The sequence below is a fragment of the Culex quinquefasciatus genome, chromosome 1 (genome assembly GCF_015732765.1).
Source record: "Culex quinquefasciatus strain JHB chromosome 1, VPISU_Cqui_1.0_pri_paternal, whole genome shotgun sequence".
In the NCBI taxonomy this organism is placed as follows: domain Eukaryota; kingdom Metazoa; phylum Arthropoda; class Insecta; order Diptera; family Culicidae; genus Culex; species Culex quinquefasciatus.
Genome location: NC_051861.1, coordinates 48591324 through 48605019, shown reverse-complemented (window position 1 = coordinate 48605019; position 13696 = coordinate 48591324). Strand labels below are relative to the sequence as shown.

The 13696-nt window shown below is 37.0% G+C and overlaps 2 protein-coding genes across 2 annotated transcripts in view; one reads left to right on the top strand and one right to left on the bottom strand.

Annotated features, from left to right (window-relative positions):
• The window catches only part of LOC6034950 (RNA helicase aquarius), a 128995-nt gene that overhangs the window by 20044 nt on the left and 95255 nt on the right, over positions 1–13696 (top strand). The window lies entirely within an intron of this gene.
• The window catches only part of LOC6034945 (probable G-protein coupled receptor Mth-like 5), a 50087-nt gene that overhangs the window by 16795 nt on the left and 19596 nt on the right, over positions 1–13696 (bottom strand). The window contains exons 2-3 of the mRNA XM_001845154.2: positions 2698–3003; positions 2278–2639 (exon numbers count right to left, since the gene is read on the bottom strand). Of these exons, the coding sequence (XP_001845206.2) occupies positions 2278–2572 (295 nt within the window). The 5' untranslated portion in view covers positions 2573–2639; positions 2698–3003. The remainder of the gene's footprint in view (positions 1–2277; positions 2640–2697; positions 3004–13696) is intronic.

Sequence of the window (13696 nt, the reverse complement as noted above, 5' to 3'; positions counted from 1 at the left end):
ATAGTAGTTTATGCAACAAGTTGCAAAAAGAGGATTTTTTCAGCACGAGTCGTACATTTATCCAACGAGGTTCACCGAGTTGGATAAATACGAAGAGTTCTGAAAAAATCTAGTTTTGCAACGTGTTCCATACAACATTTTTTGCAATTCCGAAAAACACCCATTGAGTGAAATTTAAAGACAAATTTTCATGAATTTTGTCAATAAATCGCTTAAATAAAAAAATGTTGAAAAGTGTTACTTTTCGAAACAAGTACTGAAAAGCTCAACTTTTCAGCACCCATTTCAGTGCTGAAAAGTAGAACTTTTCAGCATTTATTTTGAAAAGTGTTGCTATTCGATTCTGTTATTTTTGGTACAGAAAGGTAGGCTATTTCGTCATTCAATAATGACAGGAAAAGTAAGTAGTTTCACGACGGAATTGCTAAAAGTATTTTTTGCAATTCCGTCGTGAAACTACTTACTTTTCCTGTCATTCTTGAACGACGAAATAGCCTACTTTTCTGTACCAAAAATAACAGAATCGAATAGCAACACTTTTCAAAATAAATGCTGAAAAGTTCTACTTTTCAGCACTCAAATGGGTGCTGAAAAGTTGAACTTTCAGCACTTGTTTCGAAAAGTAACACTTTTCAACATTTTTATAATTTAAACGATTTATTGACAAAATACATGAAAATTTGACATAAAATTTCACTCAGTGTGTGTTTTTTGGAATTGCAAAAAATGTTGTATGGAACTCGTTGCAAAACTAGATTTTTTCAGCACTCTTCGTATTTATCCAACTCGGTGAACCTCGTTGGATAAATGTACGACTCGTGCTGAAAAAAATCTCTTTTTGCAACTTGTTGCATAAACTACTATTATGTTTATAAAGTCCAAAATTGTTATATGTTTATGGAGCCCAAATCTATCATACCTTGACGAAACTAATGCGTTTACTGACAGCAACTTCAAAAAGGTCGAGTTGTATAGCAATTTCGAAATAAAAACTAACTTAATCCACCTATGTGGTTGGAGCCTTCCTCACAACAATGGCTGTACACAAGTTTAATCTATTTTTTAGATCCGGCTTCCAAAAAGTACATCGCTATCACTTAAGTGGCCATATCTCGAGACAGGGTTGCCAGATCTTCAATGTTTTGGACTCATTGGAAAGGTATTTTGATAAGTTAACCAACAATAGGTAGGATGGTGGATCCGGACATAGTTTACATACATTTAAGTGAGATCCGGCTTCAAAAAAGTACATCAATATCACCTAAGTGGCCATATCTCGAGACAGGGTTGCCAGATCTCCAATGTTTTGGACTCATTGGAAAGGTATTTTGATAAGTTAACCAACAATAGATAGGATGGTGGATCCGGACATAGTTTACATACATTTAAGTGAGATCCCGCTTCAAAAAAGTACATAAATATCACTTAAGGGGCCATATCTCGAGACAGGGTTGCCAGATCTTCAATAATTTAGACTCGTTGGAAAGGTCTTTTGATAACCTAACCAACGATGGGTCGGATGATGGACCCGGACATAGTTTACATACATTTAAGTGAGATCCGGCTTCAAAAAGTACATCAATATCACTTAAGTGGCCATATCTCGAGACAGGGTTGCCAGATCTTCAATGTTTTGGACTCGTTGGAAAGGTCTTTTGATAACCTAACCAACGATGGGTCGGATGATGGACCCGGACATAGTTTACATACAGTTAAGCGAGATCCAAATATATGTGAGAACACATTTTTATACATAACTTTTGAACTACTTATCGAAACTTCAATCTGTATAAAACTCGATCTATGGGACCCTAAACCAAGTCGAATGCAACAAGTTCGGGTCAAATCGGTTCAGCCAGTGCCGAGAAACATGAGCTAGTTTGTTGGTCACATACATACATACACACACACATACACACAGACATTTGTTCAGTTTTCGATTCTGAGTCGATATGTATACATGAAGGTGGGTCTACGATGTTTTTATACGAAGTTCATTTTTAGAGCAGGATTATAGCCTTACCTCAGTGAGGAAGGCAAAAATGAAGTTTGCACTCCAAGCTCAAAGAACATTACTCGTACTTTTTTTTCAAATCATGTACTAATGAACAGGTAAAGTTGGGCTCGTGCATTTCTTCAAACGTTGATTCAACTCAGAAAAGATAAAATTGACTCAAAGTTATAATGTACACTCTGACACTCGCAAAACTTTGAGATCATTAAAGATTCACTCCCCCTCGTTTGAATTACCCCTGCCTCGTCCCTCCCGATACTCACTCTCATTGACCGCCACGGTGCACTTGCCGTCCATCATGACCTCGAACCGCTCGCAGCACTTGTTAATTCGCACCGCGTTGGGATTAAACTTTTGCACCGCCGGCACCGACGAGGACACGGACCCCACGGCAAGGGTGGCCAGCTCCAGCATCGTCAGCAGCGCCACCACCAGCATGGGCATCGTGGGGGACATCCGACGGGCGATTAGTGGCCTTTTTCGGCTTTTCCCAGAGGGACTTGGTGGTGGTGACGAGGATGACCGCAAAGTGCTGCTCCGTCGACGGGGTTGCAACATCCTTGTGTCGTTTCTTTCTTCTTGCTTGAGGGGGGAAAAGCCTTGCTGGGATCAACCTTGATACACACTGCAGAAAAAATTTGTCACCGCGAGTAAGGAAAAAAGGAGCAAACTTTAGAGCTCACGGCGTTTCTTGATGGAAGGAGATTTTGTTAGAGAGATGAGGGAGTAGACTGTTCGCTAGCAGTTTTGCTTTCTTCGCTGCTTCAGACGGTTTCTTCTAAGCTCACGTGGTTTCATTGGACTTTGTGCAGCGGTACAAATGTAATTGACTTTTCAGTTACGCTGAGGTAGTAGAACTGTCTGCGGGAAGCTTTTATGGTGGATTGCCTGTGGATGAGCGTGAGATCAGCTCATTGCGTTTTATTTGTGTATAAGATTTTCTTCCTGCGGTGGTGGCAGGAATGATTCTGATATGTTGAGTGGATGATCTGAAAAGAGATAATTATAAAAGAGTTTTGTAAGTAAAAATTCAAACCGGAATGAATTTTAACTGCAATAATCTCGTGTTTCAACCAGGTTTTGGTTGTAGTCCTATTTCCATACGAGAAAATAAGTACACGAAACAAAAGTTTCATATATTTTTGTTTGCCGTTATATCATTAAGAGCGAGTCCACGAACAGGGCATACCCCTTTGTATGGGACGTCGTTTGGACCTCACCAATCTCCCTGAAATTTTCAGGGGTTGTTTGAACATATAAAACTAGCATCTGGCCAAAATATGAGCACGCTAGGTCAACGGGAACTGGGGAAATCGGGACACAAAGTTTAAAGGTTCAAAAACGTCAAAAATCTTTAAAAGGCTGTAACTTAGGCAAAATTTAATTAAATTTCAAAATTCAAAATGCACCTGAAAGGTCTCAAAAAATGCAACAAAATGCAGGGTAGAGCATCCCGATTGGTTAAATCTAAAGGGAGTTATTGGCATTTTAGTGAAAAATAGCATAATTTTCAAACTCAAATAAAAAAGTGTTCCATCCAGATATCAACTCGGTTCGACCTGCAGTTTGTAGGGGACATCTGGGACTACCATCTGAGACTGAGAACGCTTTGGGTAAGGCAGTTTAACATATTAAATAGACACTTTTACTTTTAGTGATTTTTTTGGTTGTAATTTTTTGCTCAGGGGACCCCTTAGATCCCATTTGCTGGTGATAATTTTATCATATTCGTGTTACTGAGACAATTTCACAATAGAAACATGCATTAAAATGTTTATTTTGATTCATTTTAACCCTTTAAAAATAAAAACTAAAAAATATTATTAAGCTGCTTTTTTCTGGTGTCATCTAGTATCCTTGGAAACGAGCTTGATTTTCAATAAATGTGAATCGAAGATTTTTTTTAACTTTCATTTTTTAAAGGGTTAAAATGGATGAAAATAAGCATTTTTATGCATGTTTCTATAGTGAAATTGTCTCAGTAACACAAATATGATAACATTATCATAAGAAATTGGGATCTAAGGGGTCCCCCGAGCAAAAATTTACAACTAAAAAAATCACTAAAAGTAAAAGTTTCTATTTAATATGTTAAACTGCCTTACCCAAAGCGTTCTCAGTCTCAGATGGTAGTTCCAGATGTCCCCTACAAGCTGCAGGTCGAACCGAGTTTATATCTGGATGGAACACTTTTTTATTTGAGTTTGAAAATTATGCTATTTTTCACTAAAATGCCAATAACTCCCTTTAGATTTAACCAATCGGGATGCTCTACCCTGCATTTTGTTGCATTTTTTGAGACCTTTCAGATGCATTTTGAATTTTGAAATTTAATTAAATTTTGCCTATGTTATAGCCTTTTAAAGATTTTTGACGTTTTTGAACCTTTAAACTTTGTGTCCCGATTTGCCCCACTTCCCGTCGACCTAGAGTGCTCATATTTTGGCCAGATGCTAGTTTTATATGTACAAACAACCCCTGAAAATTTCAGACAGATTGGTGAGGTCGATGCGAGATGGGTATGCTTTGCTCGTGGACTCGCTCTTAATAGTTGAATTCCCAAAACATGAAATATTTTGACTTAATTCAGAGGACTAAAAATGCATCCTTTGCTCTACAGATTGGGATGAAGATGCAAAATAACCGAAAATTTAATATTTTGGAAATTTGTGTTTTTTCGAGAAAACTGTCAAACAAAATATCAACAATCTATTTTACTGCCGTTTTACGGCGATATGATGTATACGCCATTTTGGACATTTTCAATTTTATTGTACAGTCCGATAAAGAATCTCATAAGCTACCTCCTGACGAAAGAATTTTTTTAAAAAACTGCTCTGGGGCCCATTTGACTCATCATGATGTATGTATACATTGAGAATTGATAGAAGTCAAATTCAATACTGTTTGAATGTTGATTTGAGATTTTGGGACCAAATCAATATTTTATTACATTATTTTGATTTAATTCTTAAGGGGACATCCATTAGGAGTCATCCATAAAGTACGTCACGTTCTGAGGGAAGAGGGGGGTTTTGAGCAAGCGTGACATTGCGTGTTAAAATCATAGGGAAATCGTGACAAAGGGGGGTGGAGTAATTTTTGGTTGATTTTAATGTGACGTGCTTAATGGATGACACCTTATCCACATCCACGTAGACAGTTTTTTGAAAAGTGTCTTGCGGACAATTGTTCATGCTGAAAATGTGTTTATGGAACGTAGACAATCGCTAAGGGAGCGTTCTTTTATTACGTAATGCAAAAAAAATCGGATTTTTAGACCCCCCCCTCGTAACAAAATTTCCAAACAAATTTTAAAAATTTTGTATGGAGCGTAACACGGCCTCCGACCCCCCCTCCCCCCCAGCTGCGTTACGTAATAAAAGAATAAAAGAACGCTCCCTAATGCCCTCTCTCCCCCTTAAAGTATCCACGTGGACAATGCATTAAGGGATCCGCTCAGCTGTCAAAATAGCAGTCACCTTGGCAGTCACAAAAAATATAGCCTGCTTTGATCGAGCAATGTATGCATACATCATTGGGAAGGAAAAGTAGTGATTTTTTATTGCTATTTTTTCGGCCAAATGATGTTTGTGGTTTAAAATCGTAGGGAATAGGAAAAAACAAGAAATTATGTAGGGGTCACATTTTAATTGTACTTTTCAACAGTTTCTACAGAACAGACCTTAAATTAGTCATTTTAAATTGAAAAAAAATGAAAAAAAAAAAAACAGAAAATCGTGTCTACAGCAAAACCACCTCAATGGCGTATACATCATATCGCCGTAAAACGGCAGTTTAGATGAGCAATTCCAGCCCAAAACAGGAATTTTTTAGGCACTTTATTTTCTCGACCCTTTCCGATTTCAATGAAACTTTGAGGACATGTTATGCTACGCTTATATAAGCTATTTTTGTGTATATGGATCCAGTTTCACTCGATAAAGACATTTGAGAAGGGCGGAAGTGTTCTAAATATTTTTGTATTTCGTAATTTAAATATTGCTGTATCTCGAAGCCGTTGTATCGTACCAAAAAGTGAACATAGACAAATTTGTAGGACATTTGACGGGCTTTCCGAAAAAATACACTGAAAAAAACACGCAACTTCTATTAGACTTTGAGATTTTTAAGTTTAAAAGTCAAATTTAAAGGTGGCTCATGATTTTTTTTTCGTTAAATTTTTTGTGGAAATTGCCTAAGATATTACATATTATTAGATTAGATTAGATTATATTAGATTAGGAAATTGCCTAAGATATTACAAAAAGACTTACAAAAAGCATTCAGGATGGAGCAACTCACCTGAAAAACACAAAAATCATTTACTGAAACTTTTTTTTTAAAGTTAAATCGATTCTCTAGACATTTTTTTAAGTTTCCTGGCCTAAGGCTTCATCCATAAAGTACGTCACACTAATATCAGACAATTTTAACCCCCCCCCCCTCCCCCCTTTTGTCACGCTTTTCCTATACATATAACACGCAATGTCACACTTGCTCAGACCCCCTCCCCCTAGAGCGTGACATACTTTATGGATGACGCCTAAGTCAAATCTTTGTGAAGTTACAGCGGTTTAAAAAATAAAAATGTTGAAAAAATGGTTTTTTGATGGTTTTTGACAACACAGATAAAAAGTTAAATTTTGGAATGTTGAAAATTTGGTAGGCTGAATATTACTTCTTTTTTTAAAGTAATATTACATAAAAAAATGTGTGAAAACGTGAACCATATGAAAATTCATCATTTTTTGGGGTAAAATTAATAATTTTTTTGACACAAAATCTGTCACCATTTCCTGATGAATATTACCATAATTTTTTTCTGTGAATTTCTATATGACAGACTTGATTTTTAGTCTTGTAAATAATTTTACCAGAAAGCTTGTCCAATTTGCCTTAAGATTGTATTTGACCACATTTCAATTTAAAGTATTGCCTTACAAACATAAGCTTATTGCATTGCTCATAACTGAAACAGAATATTTTTTTCAGTGCGGTTCAGTGAATGGTAGTAACCAGGATAGTAAATTAGCTTAAATCATAAAAAACGAGTTATTTTGAAAAGTGGTCAAAGACAATCTTATCTAATGGGAAATTGGACTAGCTCACCGGTAAAAATATTAACGAGACTGAAAAATTAAGTTTGTCATGAAGAAATTGTAAAAAATCATCAAAACACAATTTTTTCAACATTTTTATTTTTAAAACCTTCACCAGGGATCTGATACGCACGCAGTTTCCTGATGTCCCCACCAAAGGCGTAATATTGTTTACGTATGGTTTTTGTAAAGGTCGTATGAAACAAATTATTTTTATTCCCAAATCATGGTTTTTGTTAGTTTCTACCTCGGTTTTTACTTTTTTTTTTGCATATATATGCGAGATAATAACAAGCATTACGTTATTTTTTTTACATTTAACATTTATTAGATCAATAAAACAAAGCTCTACTTGGCCATACAAGAAAAACAACATAACCGGCGATGGAATAGTCATCATCAAAAGAAAATCTTTGGATGTTCATCAAGAGAAAAAATCTGAAGGGAGCTACTACACTTACAAGTGTAACGTCACACGTCAAAAAATGACCTTTCACATTTTGTAGATGAGCAATGTGTGTAAACAAAGTTGAATAAATATTTTTGAGTGTTGCTGACACGGAAATTCACAACAAATCTCAGCAGATTGATTTTCTAGGAGAATTTCGGGAGAGATCTTCTTTTGCGTGATTTGCCTCCTATCTCTTTCGCGAGTGAAAAAAGTTCGCAAGCGAATTTTTTTTTTGCGATGATTCCATCCCTGAACACAACACACTGAACTGAACTAAAAACTGAATAGCTTCAGTTTCCTTGGAACAAAATAAAATTTGTTTGTTATTTCCTGTCCGTTGTATTAAAATGAATTTCGCTTTTAGAATACTAACTAAATTTCTGTCGAAAATGCTTTAAACTAGCTGTAACTGAACACCAAAGTGCTGATATGCCATTATTAGGTTCTCGTTGGAATTATATGCTGTTCCCCTAGTTCAAATTTATGTCCTATGCGCATACGACCTTTTCAAATGTCACGCGCTAAAAACTTGGTTCGATCTTGGTTCGATTTTGACTTCACTCGCTTTGTATGTGGATGACAGTCGTGTCGTAACCGTGAACTTCACAAGGATTGAACTTAGGACAGTGGTCAATATGGAGACTATTATGTAAATTATCTGGAGAATCGATTCCCGTAATTGGTTTTTGAAAATGTTGAGGTTTAGAGCACTTATATAAAAAAAAAAACAATTTCAGTTAATGATTTTAGGTGAGTTGCTCCATCCTGCATTTTTCGTTAGTCTTTTTACAACATCAAAAAATTTTGAACGAAAAAAACTCGTGGGCACACCTTGAAGAACTTTTTAACTTAAAATCCAAAAATCTCATAGAAGTGGCGTGTTCTTCTTACATTTTCATGTTCTTTGTTCGATCAAACTAAAGTAATTTTTCAGCAACACTTTTCACAAGAATTCCTACCACTAATCACACCATTAGCTATTTGTCCCTTTTTAAGCCCCCCTGAATGTCACAGCATTCAGCGCAGAGAACACCACTTCAGGGAAATTGTGCCGTTGCTCGCCGGGGAAAAACTCTACCAAGAAGGAAGGACCGGGCCAATAAGTACTTGTTTCTGCTGCTCGTTTCGAAGATCTTTTTTGCTTGCTGGCTCTCGTCACATAACGGGGCATTCCCAGTGGGACAGTGCCAAATATGGAATTAGGCCTCAAAGTGGTGGTCCATCCATAGCAAACACAGCCAGGTGGACACATCTCGATGTCGTTCGGTCGGAATCGCTGGGAGGGTGGGATGCATTCACCTGTCAGTGTCAACTGACTGGCTATTTACATGAATATTCTCCTTGAAATCGGCAATTCAAGGTTACTCTACCATGAATTTTGAACCGATTTTCTGCTTCTAAGCAAACTGAAAGCAATTCTTTTCGTAGAATTTCAGGCAAATTATATTCAAGATGATGAGTAGAGTTTGTGCTGCAGCAAACACAGCATCGTTGGCCATCGTTATCGTAGCTACGGCCGGTGACAAAAACGAACGACTCGCCATCATCAGTAGAATTGGCAAAAAAAAAAAATAGTCGGAAAAGGCACGATAATGAAAGGGCTTTGGTTCTCCACTTTTTCATGCCCGGCAGTGCCGGAATTTCTCGCGTACTTTGGTCCACCTAGTCCGTGTCCGTGGGTGGACAGTTATTGTTAGATACTACTTCTCCAGGGAACGAAAGGGGGCACACGCAAGAATGCGCAACTCTTCCGCGAAATTGCACTTTTTCCACCAATTTACGCGAAAAACGGACTCAGTCCGCGTGTCCTGAAACTGGCAGCGAAGATCCTGCGGCGGTAATGAACAAGCCATAATTTTGGCGGAATGGAATTATAATGCTGTACTCTCTGGCTCACTCCCCCGCAGCAAGACATTGTCAACCCGCGGAGTACAATGCGTCAGGAAAAACGGGGAAACACGCTGAGAGCTGACAAGTAGACGTTTTAATTGAGTTGCGAATAACTCGTTTCTTGTTGGCAGCACTGCTGCAGCAGTGGAAGCAGAATAGTTTGGTAATTCGTTCAAGAGTGTTGTTCAGTTTAAGTTTTCCGTAATGAAAGCGTTTTTTTTAGTGCAGCATTTTCGCATAAGGATTTTCCTTTCGACGTTTATTGTGGCACTTGGTTTGCTAGGGAGGTTACTGGAGGTAACATTTTATGAAGAAAATAAAATTTATGTCGATAAATTTTATATTAATTTGTTTTGTCATTGTTAGATGTCAACAAATGTGTCAGTTGTAATTTTAGCAATTTAAGCAATATACATCGTATTAACACCAATTCCAACTACTGAACCCACCCATATCGACGCTGGCTCTCTTGGCTTCTCTGCACCTGCGACTCCAAGAGCGGCTGACGAAGCCGGCTTTGGCATTCACGATGCTCAAAATACCGTTATTATGAAAAAAATGCAATCCGAGATTTTGGTGTCTCTCAATTCCTTACACCATAACACACCTCTGAGCAAAAAATGAAAACATTCGTTGATGTAGTTTACGAGATACAGCCCTTTTAAGATATTACATCCGATTTTCAATAAGAAAACCATAACAATCTATACAATTTCGGCATTTCAAAGAATATGCATTTCAAGATAATGACGAGTTTTGCTTCATATGACTGTCAAGTATCTCTGGGCAACCTTTCAGAAGTTTTGCTGATGTAGTTCTCGAGATACAGCCATTTAAAAAAGTTATTTCCGATGTTTTCTGAGAAAATCTTTAAAATCAATACAATTTCAGCATTTCAAAGAATATGCATTTCGAGATAACAATGAATTTTGCTTCATATGACTGTTATGTATCTCTGGGCAAAGTTTCAGAAGGTTTGCTGATGTAATTCTCGAGATTCAGCCATTTTAAAATGTTATTTCCGACTTTTTCTGAGAAAATCTATCAAATCAATACAATTTCAGCATTTCAAAGAATTTGCATTTCGAGATAATGATGAATTTTGCTTCATATGACTTTCAAGTATCTCTGGGCAAAATTTCAGAAGGTTTGCTGATGGAGTTCTCGAAATACAGCCATTTAAAAAAGTTATTTCCGACTTTTTCTGAGAAAATCTATCAAATCAATACAATTTCAGCATTTCAAAGAATTTGCATTTCGAGATAATGATGAATTTTGCTTCATATGACTGTCAAGTATCTCTGGGCAAAGTTTCAGAAGGTTTGCTGATGTAGTTCCCGAGATACAGCCATTTTAAAATGTTATTTCTGAATTTTTCTAAGTAAATCTATAAATCAATACAATTTCAACATTTCAAAGAATATGCATTTCGAGATAACAATGAATTTTGCTTCATATGACTGTTAAGTATCTTTGGGCAAAGTTTCAGAAGGTTTGCTGATGTAATTCTCGAGATACAGCCATTTTAAAATGTTATTTCCGAATTTTTCTAAGAAAATCTATAAAATCAATACATTTTAAGCATTTCAAAGAATATGCATTTCGAGATAATGACGAATTTTGCTTCATATGACTTTCAAGTAACTCTGGGCAAAGTTTCAGAAGGTTTGCTGATGTATTTTTCGAGATACAGCCATTTTAATATGTTATTTCCGACTTTTTCTAAAAAAATCTATTTAATCGACGTTAAAAGTCGGAAATAGTATGTTAATACGGCAGTATCTCAAAAACAACATCAGCAAACCTTTTGAAACTTGGCCTAGAAATACTTGACAGTCATATAAAACAAGATCAATCATTATCTTGAAATGCATATTCTTTGAAATGTTGAAATTGTATCAATTTTACAGATTTTATTAGAAAAAGTCGGAAATAACATTTTAAAATGGCTGTATCTCGAAAAATACATCAGCAAACCTTCTGAAACTTTGCCCAGAGTTACTTGAAAGTCATATGAAGCAAAATTCGTCATTATCTCGAAATGCATATTCTTTGAAATGCCGAAATTGTATAGATTGTTATGGTTTTCTTATTGAAAATCGGATGTAATATCTTAAAAGGGCTGTATCTTGAAAAATACATCAGCGAATGTTTTCATTTTTTGCTCAGAGGTGCGTTATAGTGTAAGGAATCGATAGACTTCAAAATCTCGGATTGCATTTTTTTTTCATAATAACGGTATTTTGAGCACCGTGCGCATTGCTTTGCTTGGTAGCAACGACTAAATGGCACACACACATACGTGAGTGAGCGTGCGGGTCTGTTGCTCTGTGTCCAACTCACTGGACTGTGTCAATCGGACCGGCCTTTCTTCGCCATTTCTCTTTCTGCACGGTTATAAAACATATAGAAGTTTTTCAGAACAAAATATACTTTAAAAGAAACTTTTTTCTTAATTATGAACTTTTAATTAGACGGTATTTTGAGGTGTTTTTTTCAACTGTGCAAGTTTGTGATTCATGTTTATGTACCAACGTCGTTTTGTTGCTGATTTTATGCTATCCTCCCCTGCACCCCGATTCCAGCAACCGTTTCGTCATCATTCACTGTTATGTTTCACTCAGGTTTTGTGAGAGTGTGTTTCTTCTTTTTATCAACCGTTGAAACAGGTCCCCGAAAGTAGTCCTACTGGCTTGTTTTGTTGTTTTCCCTTTTTCTGCTTAAAGTTTCGCACAATTTAAATTTATCGAGTTTTCGACAGAAAAGACACTCGTTTTGCTTGGAAATGTTAAACAGGTTTCGTGGGTTCAAATTTCCATTATCATTTATCATTTATTGCTTTAGTCATGTTTTCGATTTTTAACACGAGATGTTCCGTTTAGTTGTTAAATGAAAAATAATTAATTTAAACTGGTTTTTGCAGAAGTTCAGAGCATCCATGTAAGTGCTACCTTAACTTTTTAAAACATTCAACCTCATCTCGCAAAAAGGGCTCTCTGCTCGATCAATGATGTTCCCCAAAGGATGCGTGGGAGAAACTTTGCTACACAAACAGTCAACAGGTTAATTGCTTCTCTCGGTTGGGTTCCTTTTGACAGAGGTAATTGAATTTTTTCGTTCACTTTACCTGATGCCAAAGTGACCGGTAGCATTCTGACATTTTTGGTTGTACTCTCAGTTACATATAAAAGTAACTGTAGACAAAAAAATCGGCGTATCAAATGGACATCATTCAATTCAATAAAATGGTTTGTTATTCTATACATTTTTCTCAAAAAATAAAATTCTACTTTAATAAGCCGAGTGTATTTCCCACTTTTTACAACAAATGTGCTTAAAATTTAAGAGAGCAAAAAAAAAACTCAATTTGACACTTTTGTTTCAGCTCATCCCAGTCCTGCTTCGGACAGGCTCGTTTTCATTTCAAATTGTACCGTGGCGACCACGTGCCCCACGTGTTACAAAACGCGGTGATAACTATGCGCCAGCCCCCGAATTTTGGGCGCCAACCCTCCTCCCCCACCGAGCTGATATCGATCATCACATCTGTGGATTGCGTCATTATGTGCAGTCGTCGAAAAGCGAAACAACTTTCACGGCTGCGGAAGCGGAGCCGAAAAAAATCAAAATATTTTTTTTGGGTCGCGCTTTTGCACAACTTTTGCGGGCAAACTTTTTCCGAGCGATAAGCTTTTTTTGCTTCAAATGTATAACCAACCATAATTGCGCAACAGAGAAGAGCCAGCCGATGCAAAACGGACACGGGGTTGGTTGGGGTTTTCTATGTTGGCTGGCTCACACATGGAACAACCAAGGCTGTTCTAGTCGTATGGTTTGGCCTAACATTGGCACCGATTAAGAAGGAGGAAAAAGTGGTTCATGGGTGGTGGTGTATGGTAAATGGTTTTATGCTTTCTGTTTCGAGACTGCCGGTGCGTTTTAATTAAACGATTTAGATTGGATCGTTGTAGAAGATAGTGCTTCCACACAGTACTCTGTGGTGCTCCTTAGTTTGGATTGCACATTGAGATCGTTTCTAGAAAATCCATTGCCGGCCTGTTTCACTTTAGGGGGCAATGATTGGGACTTCTTGAAGATGTTTCACTTTTTAAGGGGACATGGGAAATTCTCCACGGTATCCCCAAATAAATTTGGCTTGGAGTTAGATGGTTTTTTTGGAAGGCATCATCTAAGAAGCCACCATAGCCGAGTGGCAATGATCATGTGCAAGGAATCCTT